The sequence below is a fragment of the Microtus pennsylvanicus genome, chromosome 2 (assembly GCF_037038515.1).
Source record: "Microtus pennsylvanicus isolate mMicPen1 chromosome 2, mMicPen1.hap1, whole genome shotgun sequence".
Taxonomy (NCBI): domain Eukaryota; kingdom Metazoa; phylum Chordata; class Mammalia; order Rodentia; family Cricetidae; genus Microtus; species Microtus pennsylvanicus.
The window spans coordinates 2,047,818-2,062,876 of record NC_134580.1 but is presented as its reverse complement, the minus strand read 5'-3'; the positions used below and the strand labels follow the sequence as shown (position 1 = coordinate 2,062,876).

Sequence of the window (15,059 nt, the reverse complement as noted above, 5' to 3'; positions counted from 1 at the left end):
CTGCCTCCTGGGCCAGGAAGAGCTGAGTGTCTCCTTAGATGGAAGTTATAGCTGAGCTCCAGCTCATAGGAACCCCTGCCTATAGCTGCTAAGCCGATCTGAAGGTGTCCAGTAGCCTGGATCCTCTGGGAAAGGGAGGCACAGGAGGCTTCCCCAGGGATCCCTGTGGTGTTTATACGTGGGACTTGCTGCTAAGAACTGGGATACGCCTAAGGACATCCACCCGTGTGTCTCTGCCTAGTCCTTCCGGGGTGCTTCTTCACACACGCACTGGGGAAACTAGTCTTGCTACAGGAGGACCACCGTTCTAGCTTTCTGTTGCTGATAACACATGATGAAGCAACTTGGAGGGGAAAGGGTTTACTTGGCTCCCATGTCCTGGTCGTAATCCATCCCCAGGAAAGGCAGGTGAGGAATGCAAAGTGGGAAGAGAGGCAGAACCTGAAGCAGAGGCCATGGAAGAACCATGAGTACTAGCTTGCTCCCATGGCTTGCTCAACTAACTTACTTACAAAGTTTCTCTGGCTTTGGTTCCTGTCCTGGAACTAGCTCTTGTAGACCAGGCTAGCCTCGAACTCACAGAGAACCGCCTGCCTCTGCCTCCCAAGTGCTGGGATTAAAGGCATGCGCCACCACTGCCCGGCTCTACGTACTTTCTTATATAACCCAAGACTGCCTGCTTAACTGTGGCAGTGCCCATGCTGTGCTGAATCCTCCCGTATTAATCATTCATCAAAATCTCCCTATAGATCACAGCACAAAAGGTTTTACCAATACAGATTATTAATTCAAACACATCACACCAATGGCTCTGATAGTCTTTGTTTCCCCTTGAAACTTCACAAGCCAGGCTTCCCGACCACTGCTCTCAACATCCTTATCTGCCAAATCCGTTACTACAGCTCTTTAGGCTCTGAGCACTTCCAGGCAAAGCTCTAAATGCTTCCAACAACCATTCAAAAGAACATGGTCAGGTCTATCGCAGCAACACCCCAGTTCTGATTTCTCTTTCTCTCTTTCTCCCTCCCTCCCTCCCTCCCTTTCTTTCGTTTTTCCAAACCGGGTTTCACTGTGTAGCCCTGGCTGTCCTGGAACTTGCTATATAGACCAGGCTAGCCTCAAACTCACAGAGATCTGCCTGCCTACTCTGCCCCCAAGTGCTGGGATTAAAGGCATGCACCACCACCACTCAGCCCGACACCAATTTCTATTCTTGTTCAATTTCTGTTGCTGGGATAAAAACAAAAGCAACTTCGGGGGTGGGTTTATTTGATAAAGGTCAAATATTATTGAGAGAAGCCGAGGCAGGAGCTTGGAAGCAGGGACTGATGTAGGTGCCATGAGAGAGCATGAATCACTGGCTTCTCACCTTGGTTTTTATACAACCCAGGACTACATGCCCAGGGGCAGCTGCACTCAAAGTGGGCTGGGCCCTTCTAGATCAGTCTTTTATTAAGAAAGTGCTCACAGGCCAATTCGAGATTCCTGTTCCCAGGTGATTTTGGTTGTGTCAAGCTGACCATAAATAAGACCGAAAGAACCTATCCAACCAAGGCTTTCCCAGAAAGCCTTTAGACAGCAGCTCCCTGGGCACATTGAAACAGGATATGACCTGCACGTCCCCATCAGGAAAGGATGCATGGCACCAAGCCCTGCAGCTGTCCCTCCAGCCTGGCCAGCACAGTGGTTGTGACATCAGACACCTGCTGGTGCTGTCACTCCTGTGGGGTTGGGGGTAGGTGGCCCTGCAGCTGAGGACAGAGAAACCTTGAAGACACAGCTGCTTCTGTGTTCACAACTCCCAGACACTGATTCTTTGTGTCGGGGTGCAGCTGGCTCCTCCCTTGGTTTCCGAGTGGTGTGCTGTACCAAAATGCACTTACTTTTGTTCTCAGTTTGATTCCTTCTTGCAAGGATGTCCAAACAAGAGCTGCTTGGTTCAGTATCAGTGTCCTCCGAGGTTGAGTCTGTAACTAGCTCACCATCTTCCCTACCCAGGTTGGTACCATGTGATGACCCAGCCATCCTTGGGTTCTGGACACACATCTGGGTTGTGTTTCCCTGTGAGTGGTGGCAACAGGCCAGCCCCAAGCCCAGTACACTTTCTGCCCTTTCCTGGCCCCAGGGCCTTGGGCTGTTTGCTAGCTCAGTGTCTGGTGATGCATATAAGATGAGGTGAGCCTGTCTGGGCACTAAAGGAGAAAGCATTCCAAGAACATGGGACATGTCAACGGCAGATAACAAAGTCACTTTGATCACCACCCGAGTGCTTTGTGGGCCACAGTCATGGTGCACTGTCACAATGGTGATCCAGCCGTGGACATTACATTGCAGGTAGATTCAGCAAGTGTTCTGGGAGAAAGGTGGGTATGTTGGAGTCACGGGTGTCCTATGTGCTGAGGAGCGACCTGAACGCACTCTTGACCACTGTTCATTATGCGCATTTGTTTTTTTTTTGTTTGTTTTGTTTGTTTGTTTTTTTGGTTTTTCGAGACAGGGTTTCTCTGTGGCTTTGGAGCCTGTCCTGGAACTAGCTCTGTAGACCAGGCTGGTATCCGCCTGCCTCTGCCTCCCGAGTGCTGGGATTAAAGGTGTGCGCCACCACCGCCCGGCTATTATGCGCATTTGTTAAAAACAAATAAAATTGAGGCTGGGGAGGTGACTCCGTTGGTAAAATGCTTGTCTTGAAAGCAGGGGCACCTGAGTTCTGTCCTTAGCACCAGATGGAGGGGACAGAGTCAGTTTGGAGATCCCTGGAACTCACAGCCTAGCCAGCCTATGCTAATCAGCAGGCCCCAGGTTGGAAGAGAGGCTGAAACTTCAAAGGGGAAGCAGTTGAGAAAGGCACCTGGTATAGACTCCCAATCTCCTCTACACATGCACACCCCTGCCCATACTCAAAGTAAAGTTAAAAATATAATTTCTTGTGCTTTTTGGGAGGAAATGACCTTTGTGCTTTGGTTTGCAGGTGGAACTGGAGGTCACGCTGCCGGGAGAAGGCAAAGACCGTATCTTCAAGGTGTCCATCAAGTGGGTGTCATGTGTGAGCCTGCAGGCGCTACACGATGCACTTTCGGGGCGGCTTCCCAGCGTCCCTTTTGAGACGATCCAGGCCCTGGACGTTGTCATGAGGCACTTGCCATCCATGAGGTGAGAGCATCAGGTGGGTGGGGAGAAAAGACCACAAGCTGAATGAAGCTGAGTGTTCTCAGAAAGGTTGAGGAGCCAGTGGTGGGCACACATGCTCTGTCTGGGGCGAACAGTCCAAGATGGAAGAAGATAGTGTAAGAGTCGTCACCGGTGCCCCTGCCTAAGTGCAGAAAGGTCACCTCTCTGGCTTGGCGCTCACACAGCCCTGTGCAGAGTCGAGAGCAGCACTTGGATGGCGCGGTGGACACCCACATGGTGCTTGATTGGACGCCCATCCCTGGGATACTTCTCTGCCGCTTTTATGACAATGGCTAGCACCAGAGGCATCAGCCAGTTTGTTAGAGGATCACCCTTTGCCACACCTAGCAAGGGGGTGGGAATCATTTCTGTGGTTTGTCATTTTCCCGCTTGCCCGACAGAGTGACTAGCACACGGGACCAAGGCCTGGGAGCTGCATCCAAGCTTAGCTCTCACACAAAGCACACAGTAGGACTTCATGAATGGTGGGACTGGAACTGGAAGGCCAGAAGTAAGGCAGAAAGAAAGCTCAGTGCTTAGGCCCTGGGGCTGACCCCTCTATACTCTGGAGAAAATTGGATGTTCCTTTGGCTCACTATCTATGTCTTAGGCATAGAATAGACTACATCCCAGGGCCAACTGTTACTCTTGGCAGGGCCCAGGCCGGCCCGTCGTGCTAAGAACTGTTGATGGGAGGGAGACAGGTAGGCACAGAAATAGCCTGGAATGGTGATTGACAAAATGTTGTATATAGTTTAATTTCTTTTTTTTTTAAATATTTATTTATTTATTATGTATACAATGTTTTGTCTGTATGCCTACAGGCCAGAAGAGGGCGCCAGACCTCTTTACAGATGGTTGTGGGCCACCATGTGGTTGCTGGGAATTGAACTCAGGACCTTTGGAAGAGCAGGCAATGTTCTTAACCACTGAGCCATCTCTCCAGCCCTATAGTTTAATTTCTTAAACCAGTATTTATTTTATTGTGTGTAGCATGCCACCAGTGTGTGTGTGTGTGTGTAGGTCAGAGGACAACTTGGTAGGAATCGGTTCCCTTTTTCCACCATGTGGGTCCTGGCAGTGGAACTTGGGTCCAGGCATGGTGACAAACCCCCTTATCCTCTAAGCTTCTCATCAGTCGCATTGGCTATACTTTTAGTTGAGCGGCAGGAATTCTTATGGTTTCCTTTCTTTGGAATTCCTTTGGATTTTTTTATGCTGGTTTTTAGTCAGAAGACTGTCAAGACACAACAGGATTGACAAGCACAGGCAGAAAGTGAGATGGGCATGCTCCATAATTTCATTAGCAAACGGTGTTACCTGTACTGCGGCTGAACACTGTCTTGCCTTTGTCATCCTGAATGGTGGCACATCCCACGCATCCAGTAGTCTAGGTGATGCCCTTGAGAGAGCGTCCTCAGCAGGTGGGTGGACTCTAGCTTAGGTCTGTGTGCAGAACTGGCCTGAGACCTTGTGGATCTTTGCACTACTAAGAATAGGCTCTGGGAGCATGAGCTGTCCACAGCCTCCTTCCTGCCTTTGGTGCCTGTGTTGAAAGAGCTACAGTGAACAGGGAATGGGTACCAGTTTAGCCAGCTACATGATGGACCACAGCCACACAGAGAAGTAAGTGGCAGCTCAGGGACTTAGAGCTGGGATGCTCTAGCTGCCTCTGCCTCCTTAGCACAGCCCTGGACTAGGAAGACGCCAATGGGTCTGCCCAGCTATGCACAGTGTCAGATGAAATAAGAATGAGGAAAGAGTTTGGAATACCAGCTAACCTGCATCTGCATGGTCCTAAGGCTGCAGTTGTAGGCAGAACTCTTCCCAGATTAACTCTTGTCCTTTGGAGATCCATAAGGAAGGTACCTCAAAGTGAGTCTAAGCTCGCACCACAGTGTGTCTTGTCTCACACTGACACAGAGCCTTGAGGGAGGTCCCCTCGCCCCTCCATCAGCTCATGTGTGTAAACATCAACAGCCTATGTCTGCAGGGCTACTGCTCACACTGTGAGTGCAGACGAGAACTCCATTTAATGAACATGGCTTTACAGGGAAGAAACCTCGAATGGTCTCAGTGTAGTGCCTCTGGGGTGACTGGAGGAGAGGCTGGAGTCAGCCTGGCCCACCGTGACTAATTCTGTCTGATCAGGAGAGGGCTTGTCTCCCTGGCAGGTATACCCCTGTTGGCCGCTCCTTCTTCACTGCATCTGAAGGCTGTTCCAACCCCCTGGGCGGGGGCCGAGAAGTATGGTTTGGCTTCCACCAGTCAGTCCGACCTTCTCTTTGGAAAATGATGCTGAATATTGACGGTAAGAAAAACCCATTCACTGCTGGGTGATTGGCCCATGCAGCCTCTATTACATGAGGTGGAGATCTGAAAATATGCAGAGGAGCCAGGCATCAGGAGGAAGGTTTCTCATAGCCACCTCTAGCCTCTGTGTCCCCCGCTTGTGCCAGTCGTGTTTGATATCTGAGGTGGTTTCTAGTTGGGTATTGGAACCTTTGAAGTATTCCATTCCCAGGAACCCTTGAGCCAGCCTGGGGAACTGGCTCTGCCAGGACCTGTGCGTGACTAGGATACCCCAGGAGTGGGATTTCTACACCCCTCACTTTCGCTCCACATTTCCTGATTACTCAAGGTTTTTACACTGAGAGAAGGGCACCACCAGGTGCCAATGGATGGCCAGCTTCGGCAGTATGTTAGACCTGTCACTGCTGTGACAAGTACCTAGAAGAAACCATTTAAAGCAGTAAAGATCGGCTCAGGGTTTCAGAGGACTCAGTCGAAACTACGCCGATGCTGTCATTCTGAAGCCAAATGCCACTGCAAAGAGGCCATGAGACAGCACAGCTGCTCACCTCAATTGCGGTGGCTGGGAAGGGGGTGGCTGGAAGGGGCCAGGGAAGAAATGCTTTCCGGGACGCACACCCAGCGATCTACTTCTCCAGTCAAGACCTCCTGAGTTTTTACAGCCTCCCAGAAACGCCATCCAGTTGTGACTCCATCAGTCCCCACCCCACGATCCAGGGAGCTCTCAGCGATGGGGTCCATGTGACCTCTTTTGGGACACTGTAGCTCGCATGCTGTCCCCTCCTGCTTCAGGAGACTCAGGACCATACTTCCCTCATACAGACTCAGAGACCAACAGTCTGGAGGAATGATGCCTCCTCTCACATAGGAGAGAGGTCCTGGCAGCAGATCCGGGAGCTCCCAGAACACTTCTCGCTCAGGTGCATACTAATTGCGAAAGAATTGAGTGAATGGAAAATCCCAGAAATGCCTCTTGCAGGAGGTGGCCAGAAAAGCCTACAGGATCCAAGGTCCTGACTATCCTGTCAGACTAGACTTGTTCATGACCACAGTAATTCTTTGGGTGACTACTTCAATGCAGCCAGTCCCTTACCATTGGCTGTGGTCAGTCCCTACCTGGGGTGTAGAGCTCTGGGCCTAGTGGGCGTTGGTTTTCTCATCACAAAGGGCCAAGGGACACACCATAGGGGAGAAATGGAGGGCAGGCCTCCTGAGCGGCAGCTAGTTAGTCACATCAATGTCTCTGGACACCTCCATCAAACACTCCTGTCTGTCTCTCGCTTTTCCTGCACACAGTATCAGCCACAGCGTTTTATAAGGCACAGCCGGTGATCGAGTTCGTCTGCGAAGTTTTGGATTTTAAAAGTATTGAAGAGCAACAAAAACCTCTGACAGATTCCCAAAGGGTAAAGTTTACCAAAGAAATTAAAGGTAAAGAAGCCCCCAGCACAGCAGGCTAGGGAGTGAGGGCCCCCTCCGTGCCTGCCCATGCATGGATGGATGGGTTCTTGTTCCACTCTGAGGGAGGAGTGACCCACAAGGCACACTGACTTTGAGCCCGTGACTCTAATGAGGACAACCACATGGTGTGGGACATCACCCGAGCCACAAACTTAGGGCTAGAATCACCCTGAAAGAAGGGTAGTGGTGACACCCAACCAAATCTTACTATGCTGCATTTTGCTGGCAGAAGGCGTCTCTGGACAGGTGGCTCCAGACCTGCATCTATCCAGTTCTGAGGATAGCCTGCATTTCTTACTCCTCTCCTTAGAACCCCATGGCTCTAAATGTTGCCAAAGTTGCCATGTGTGAAAACTGATTCCAAGGGGGGGGAGGGGTCTTAGACTGTAGGTGGGTGACAAGAGTCGCTCTGATGCCTGCTGTCTGTCACCAGGTCTAAAGGTGGAGATAACGCACTGTGGTCAGATGAAGAGGAAGTACCGTGTCTGCAATGTGACCCGTCGGCCTGCCAGTCACCAAACGTAAGGCAGCTAAAACAACCATCCCTCTTTCCTGTCACTCAGATTCCCAGACACTGGAAGCCATGGGACTGTCCTGCAAGGATTTATTTGTGCTCCTAAAACGCTGCTACCTCTGTGGCTCATTCACTCTCCTTCTGCAAAGAGGCTGGATAAATGGCTCAGTAGTTAAGAGCGTGTATTGCTCTTAATTTGGTTCCCAGCACCTGTGTTGGGAAGCTTACAACCGCCTATAGCTCCAGCTGCAGTGCCCACCATGTACTGCCCTGGTGCCCATACCCACACACCAAATCCACACACATACACACATAATTTAAAATAGGATAAGATGGCATTTTTTGTTTTTGCTTTTAAGTTTTTATCTTTTTTTCTTTTTGTATGATTTTTTTTCCTGCATGTATGTCTGTTCACCACATGTGTACTTGGTCCCGATGGAGGTCAAAATGGGCATCAGATCCCCTGGAACAGGAGTTGTAGGTGGCTATCAGCTACTGTGTGGGTACTGGAAACTGGACCCTCTGCAAGAGCAGCCAGTGCTCTTAACTCCTACTTAAGAGTCACCGTGTTCTGCTGGGAAATAGACTTCTGGATTCATCTTCCTGTGTCCTGCACTGTCTAGTAGAAACTGATTGGTGTGTTTCTTAGATGTCTATGTAGTCGCTGTTTCCCAACAGGCATGGGCAGCCTGAGAGCTGAGAGGCTCTGGAATAGTCCAGGAGTTAGTTGAGGCGTTTGCTGCCTGCTTGGTCTGGGAGGCGTGTTGGAACTCTAGTGTCCAGGGAGCCCGGAGGCCCTTGCCTGAGTCACCTCTTTCCGCAGGTTCCCGCTGCAGCAGGAGAGTGGGCAGACAGTGGAGTGTACAGTGGCTCAGTACTTCAAAGACAGGCACAAACTGGTTCTGCGCTACCCCCACCTCCCGTGTTTACAAGTTGGACAGGAGCAGAAACACACCTACCTTCCCTTGGAGGCAAGTCTCTGCACTTTACCCTCGACTGTGGATGAAAAGCCTCAATCCAGCCCAGCCTCACTGTTGCTGAAAGACCCAGCCAACTCATGGCATCGTTGAGATTTGGCCCTTTTGTGTACCCCTCCCCCCAAAGTTTCTTGAGATTAGCAGCTTTGTTGGGAATCCCCCGCCTCTTTCTTCGATAGGATCTCACTTTGTTGCCCTGGCTAACTTGGAATTCTCAATGTAGGCCAGGCTGGCCCCCACCTCAGCTCCCACCTACCTCAGCCCTGGGATGATGGTGTCTTCCTTAGATTTTTTTGATATGGTTATGAAACACCATGGCCAAAAGCAACTTGGGAGAAAGGGCTAAAGTCACATACTCTCCCACACCACAGTTGACCAGGAAGTCAGGGCAAATACTCCATCTGCTTGGGAATCTAGAGAGAGGTAGGAGCTATTACAGAGGCCATGGACCTGTGCTGCTAACTGCCTTGTTCCCCATGGTTTGTTCAGACTGCTTTCTTATGGGGCCCAGGGTAACATCAACCACAATACAATGGGCCGTCCCACATCAATCACTAATTATGGAGAATACCCTGCATGCCTGCCTACAACCAATTACTTTTTTCCCTCAGTATTCTTAATGATTATTTGGGAATTTCATATCCTACACTTTGATCAGACTCACTTCCAAGTCTTCCTGGATCTGCATCTCACCCTTGTGTGCTGCCTCCCACATGCTCGTGGTCAGACTCCCAATAGCAAGCCCCTAAGGAAAGCTTGAATAGTCCTCCGTTGTGGAGAGCTACACCTCAGCATCCTTACCATTATTTTTAAGAGTTCTCTTTGATGGTTTTCTGTCTAGGCCTGTTACTTGGGTGGGATGGGGGGTACAGGCTACGGCCCCATCTTGGGGAAGCAGTTTATCAGTTGAGGCTCCCTCCCCTCAGATGACTATAGCTTATGATAAATTGACATAAAACTAGCCAGCACAACAGATGCGAGCCACTCACTATGCCCAGTTCAAATCAGTGTTCCCATCAGTGCCACCAAAGCTGAAGAGTGCAGTTGTGTGAGGTCAGGTTTGTTCTGCTGTGAGCGGCAGGCTATGGAGCAGCCCCACCATTGGCTAGGGCTCTGGCTGGGGTACTGAGTCCTTGAAAACCGTCTCTCTCCCACAGTTCATATGTTGACATGTGTGTCTTCTTTTACAGGTCTGTAACATAGTGGCTGGACAGAGGTGTATAAAAAAATTAACAGACAATCAGACCTCAACCATGATCAGAGCTACTGCCAGGTCGGCCCCCGATCGGCAAGAGGAGATCAGCAAATTGGTGAGCACTGGGTTCTCAGGTTCCTCTGGGATGGGGCACCATGGCAAGGACAGCCTGAGCACACACTGCTGTGCTTGAGCAGGGATGACCCTCAGGAGGAGCAGAGGCCTTCACTGACTCTTCTTCCTCTTTTTCCTAAAGATGCGAAGTGCGAGTTTCAATACAGACCCGTATGTTCGCGAATTTGGAATCATGGTCAAAGATGAGATGACGGATGTGACAGGACGGGTTCTGCAGCCTCCCTCCATCCTCTACGGGGGCAGGGTAGGTGTGGGGTGTGTGCGTGTGTGTCTGTGTGCGCGTGCACACATGAGGTGGATTAGCCGTGTGTGTTCTCAGGTTTGTAGCCGCCCGTACCTGTGGGGTAAGCACTGGGTACTGCAGATGGCTGCTCTGAGCTGCTCCCATTGGACTCGTGCATGACAAAAACTCTACCTTTTGGATCCTGCACATTGCTTTTAGTATTTCTAACAGTCTGTCTTAACATCAAAAATTTCACTTCATTCTTATGGAAGAAGTTTCGTGGATGGTGTCTGACTCTTCTCAGCCCCATCCATTATTCTAACCACCCATTCATCTGATTCCACTCAACCACATCTGTTTATCCAGTTCTAGGCACTGTATCCTTCTGTCTTCTCATTCCTTCATCCCTTCTATCCATCCATCCATTCGGCTCTTCATTGCTATCCACCTACTTGTTCATCCTCTCTGGCCATCCTCTCTTTCCTCATCTAGCTTGCCGGCCCCCCTCCAGAATCCGCCATGCAGTACACGTGTGTGGGCTGTCTGCATTGCTAGTTAGGGATACTAGAGCCGGTCCAGTCATGCTTGAAGAGTCTTCATTGATCAGGGGGACCAGCAGCCATAGGGTTTCCATTTGTTTCCTTACATTCCAAACCACTTTCTATTTTCAGAACAAAGCGATTGCCACCCCTGTCCAAGGTGTGTGGGACATGAGAAACAAGCAGTTCCACACAGGCATCGAGATAAAGGTGTGGGCCATCGCCTGCTTCGCACCCCAGCGCCAGTGCACTGAAGTCCATCTGAAGTAAGCCTGCTTGAGACTGCCATGTGCCATGGGCTGCAGAGGGCCTGCTCCTCAGCCTAGCACACTGAGAGCGTCAGGTCACTGGCCGGGGAGCCTGGTGCCGACACGAATGTGCTCTGGGGCTCTAGGGTTGTACTTTGGGTTGTACTTTTGTTCCAAGGTTAGAGGGAAAATGAGACATTTGTGTTCTGCCTCTCTGGGAGACAGTAAAGGGAGATCCCCCAAACCTGCAGAGACAGTAAAGGGAGATCCCCCAAACCTGCAGAGTGTAGCTGTCACCTGACCGATGACCGGCTCAGCAAGAGGCTGTTGAGTGATGCTTTCCAGTGCAAGGCAGAGTTCCCTGACTGCAGGCTGTCACCCACTGATTGATTGGTGGCATCTGCTTCTAATAGAATGAGCCAGAAGCCCAGAGCAAAGAAAGCCAAAGCAGAGACTGGGTGTTAGTGATCTCCTGCCCAGCTTCATCCTTGGCCTCTCTGTCCAGAAGCACGCCCACCTGCTGGCATGAAGGCAGGTGCACACATGAATCTATAAATGCAGCATATGAGAAGGTGTGAATACTGACCCTATAGATAGGAAACCTTCACTGCTGATTAGACACGTTCTTGCTCTGGAACTGAGCATAGACTCAGTCAGTCTCGGTCCCCTGAGTTGGGGTCTCCTGACCTTGCTTGGCTCTCACTTGCCCTGGTTTCTCTTGAGTCTGTGTCTCCAAAGCCTGGTTGTACCCACCAGAGCAGCAGGGGAAACCCACAAGGCAACTAATGGTATGGGTTGTTTTACTAGAGAGTTGCTTAGGTCTGCATGGCACAAAAAACCCGTACTAAGGGAAGGCAGCAAGCATGCATTTTTTTAAGCTGCCATTTCATCCCAGGGTTGTCCCCCTGGGCCTTCCAGGTGTGTGGTGTCAGTATTCTGGCATCTGCACCTACCTGCCCTTGGGGTCCTGACAGGCTATGTCCTCAGCTGCAGACACTAAGAGCACCTCCTGTGCACATTCACTATGTTCCCTTTTAAAAGGGCCCTGCTTACCTCCCACCTCTTTCTCTGTCTTTCTGTCTCTCCCACTTCTCTCTTTTCTGCTGCTCCCATCCCCAGCGGCCAGTCTCCCTCTTCCCTTTCCCCTCCACATGAACTCTGTTGCATGGCGTTTTTTCTCGCGTGGAAGGCTTTTTTTTTTTTTAAATCACAGCATATAGCCCACTCACCTCTTCCACAGGTTGATATAGTTTTGACTTCTGGCTTTATCTGAAATTTAACTCTAGAATGGCGTGGTGCCTACCTCCTAACCCTGTCCCTCAGAGGCCGAGGCAATAGAATCCTGAGTTTGAAGCCATCCTGGGCTACCAAAAGTAAATAAAAACCTTAATTCTCCATTTTTAAAACAGTTTATGCATCCCAAAGTTAGCCTGGAGCTATAGACCCTCCTTTCTCTCCCAGATGCTGAAACCACAGGCATCCACCACCATGCCTGGAATAGTCAGTCTTAGGGATGAAAGATTGTGCGTGCTATCAAGTACTCTGTCAACTGAGCTACATTCCCAGCTCTGAAAAAACTTAATTCTAACCTCCATAAACATGCTTTTTTGTTTGTTTGTTTTTGGGTGTTTTTTTTGGGGGGGGGGTCAGGGTTTCTCTTTGTAGCCCTGGCTGTTCTGGAACTCTGTAGAACAGGTTAGCCTTGAATTCAGAGATCCACCTGCCTCTGCCTCCCAAGTGCTGGGATTAAAAGCGTGGGCCACCAACACTCAGAAATGTGCTCCCCCCCACCCCCCCACTTTGTAAATCTTATTCAGAACCACTAGTTGATATGACTTCCTTCCCATCTGTTATACATCTCAGCAAGGTTGCCTTTCCACTCAGGTCCTTCACAGAGCAACTGAGGAAGATCTCGAGAGATGCTGGGATGCCCATCCAGGGTCAGCCCTGCTTCTGTAAATATGCCCAGGGGGCAGACAGTGTGGAACCCATGTTCCGGCATCTGAAGAATACCTACGCTGGTCTTCAGCTGGTGGTTGTCATCCTACCCGGCAAGACTCCTGTGTATGGTGGGTGCCAGCTATCCGCAGGCTTCAGGGAGTTGAGAGTTCCAGTGGGTGGACGTTGCCTGTTGTTCCCCTTCATGTTGCCTGAACCTAAGTGGTTGCTTCTTGCCCGGCCCTGAGCCCGAGAGGGGAGAGGGGATCTGGTTGCTCTAGTCAGTGTTTGGAATCATCCTTGTTGTCTTGCATGAGGCCACAGTCCCAGGAATCTAGCAACTCCAGGTGACCCATAACTTGACTTTAGGGTTGGTTTTATCTTCATGCTGTGGCACAATTGTCAGGTGGAAGAGAGTCCCCTAATAATGCCAGTGTTCCCTGAGGAAGCCCTACTAACTCCTGATTCCTCAGAACCCAGTCAGCATGGATGACCTCTGCTACCACTGCAGACAAGGTGGACTTCTCTGTTGGAGGGTAGTTGCTCAGTCATCAATGCAAAGCCGGGAAATACTGGTGAGAGGGAATGTTCAGGAGGTCCTTGGGTGTATGGACGGGTCTGCAAGGTGAGAGCAATTTGCCCACAAGCTTCCAGTCAAAAGGGTGCTGATGTGAGCTCTAGTGGTGCAGGAGCCAAGAAAGGCAACTGTGGCTGCCTGATGCTTGTCAGCAGTAGAGGGGCAGAGAACAGTCCCATCAAGGCCATGCTTCTCCCTCCAAGTTCAAAGAAGGCTTTCTCAATGTGGTGGTATTTGGATGCTATGAGTGTTACCCCTGGAGTCCTGGTTTCTAGAATAGCCCGAAGAGCAGTTGCCAGCTGCTTCAGGAAGGAATCTGGGAATGGGGGAGTAGGGATCCCACAGCTTTTGATGTTGGTTCTGTATTCGCCGAAGGTTTTGAGGAGGCTGGCACTTTCATTTTTAGCTCTCCAGGCATTAGCTTAATGTGAGGGCTCATTCCTGCTGAGGGCCGACTGAAGCTGCAGTCATAGCCGGTTCTGCTCACCCTGTCCTGGGCCCGGGGTCACACATGGGTGGTGTGTGATACGCCTCCAGCTCCCCATCCTGTCGGGGGTGAGGCAGGCACAGGTGCCTGGCAGTGCTACCGCAGGATTCCGCCAGGAGCTCTGCCCCTCCACCTGCCAGCATCTTCCACAGACTGGCTGCAGGTGCCTGGTGCAGTCCAAGTGGGGGCAGAAGACAGCTGCTTCTCTTTGGGGGCTGTGACATGTGCACTTCTGCTCCACAGCTGAGGTCAAGCGTGTGGGAGACACGGTGCTGGGGATGGCCACACAGTGCGTGCAGATGAAGAACGTGCAGAGGACCACGCCACAGACCCTGTCCAATCTCTGCTTAAAAATCAACGTCAAACTGGGAGGCGTCAACAACATCCTGCTGCCACAGGGCAGGTGAGGAGGCTGCACCCTGCACACCACCGCTGGTTTGAATGGTCAGTTGAGAGGTGCCCACAGTCCGTGTGGGATGAGTCCTGGGGTGGATAAGTGCTGTGGCTAGGCTCCCTAATAGTTGAAAATTAGTGTGGAGGGCAACTGCCACCCCTGCTCCCTGTGCTGAGGTCGAGACAGGTTCCTCTGGAACAGCCAGGAAATGGCTTCCACTCTTGTCGCTTGGTCCTTGGAGCAGACTACTAGTTCCCTCTTTGACTCCCAGCTTACTGCTGGGATCAGGGCACTCTGGACCGAAAGCTCCATGGAGGAGCCAGTGTTGATAGGTCCTGTGCCTAGGCCATGAAATCAGGCCTAGCAAGCACTGACTGCCAGCATGCGCCGTAGGGCTAAGGGCTGGACTTGTGGAACTATCTTCTTCCTTGTGTGCCTCCTGAGCGGTTAGAGGTCGAGGCCAAAGTTAATGTTTGCCCTTTCCTGGACTGTGGTCCTGTGATAGAGGCAAAGGAAGAGAGTGACCATAGTAATCGTTTTGGTTGAGGGAACTGTCTCCGAAGACCAGGGGAATGATGGGCGAGCCTATATTCTGGAGGACTGGCTGTAGTTCTCAGACTGAAGGGGAAGAATGGCAGTCGTCTCTAGTTCTTAGTCTAGTTAGTGTAAAGACATGAAAGAGGAGTGGCTTGGGCTGGGCAGCTGCACTCTGGCCTGCCACAGGAGATAGGAGGAGGCAAGGTGTCCTCTGGTATTAAATCCATGAGCCTGAGAGAGCACCCTTGAGTGAATAGCAAGATCTGAGCCCTGTGCCCAGGATAAAGTTCAGGGACACGGGTAGTAGACAGGTGGAGGCATCAAGGGAGTGTGCCTTGCATCACAGAATGCCA

At 50.9% G+C, this 15,059-nt stretch overlaps 1 protein-coding gene across 3 annotated transcripts in view; it reads left to right on the top strand.

The window, feature by feature from the left end:
• Ago2 (argonaute RISC catalytic component 2) overlaps positions 1 to 15,059 on the top strand; it is a 75,556-nt gene that overhangs the window by 47,676 nt on the left and 12,821 nt on the right. For all 3 annotated transcript variants that reach the window (XM_075959478.1, XM_075959477.1, XM_075959476.1), the window contains exons 4-13: positions 2,969 to 3,150; positions 5,343 to 5,479; positions 6,778 to 6,912; positions 7,376 to 7,463; positions 8,280 to 8,427; positions 9,624 to 9,743; positions 9,885 to 10,007; positions 10,658 to 10,791; positions 12,658 to 12,842; positions 14,019 to 14,178. In XM_075959478.1, coding sequence (XP_075815593.1) covers positions 2,969 to 3,150; positions 5,343 to 5,479; positions 6,778 to 6,912; positions 7,376 to 7,463; positions 8,280 to 8,427; positions 9,624 to 9,743; positions 9,885 to 10,007; positions 10,658 to 10,791; positions 12,658 to 12,842; positions 14,019 to 14,178 — 1,412 coding nt within the window. The remainder of the gene's footprint in view (positions 1 to 2,968; positions 3,151 to 5,342; positions 5,480 to 6,777; positions 6,913 to 7,375; positions 7,464 to 8,279; positions 8,428 to 9,623; positions 9,744 to 9,884; positions 10,008 to 10,657; positions 10,792 to 12,657; positions 12,843 to 14,018; positions 14,179 to 15,059) is intronic.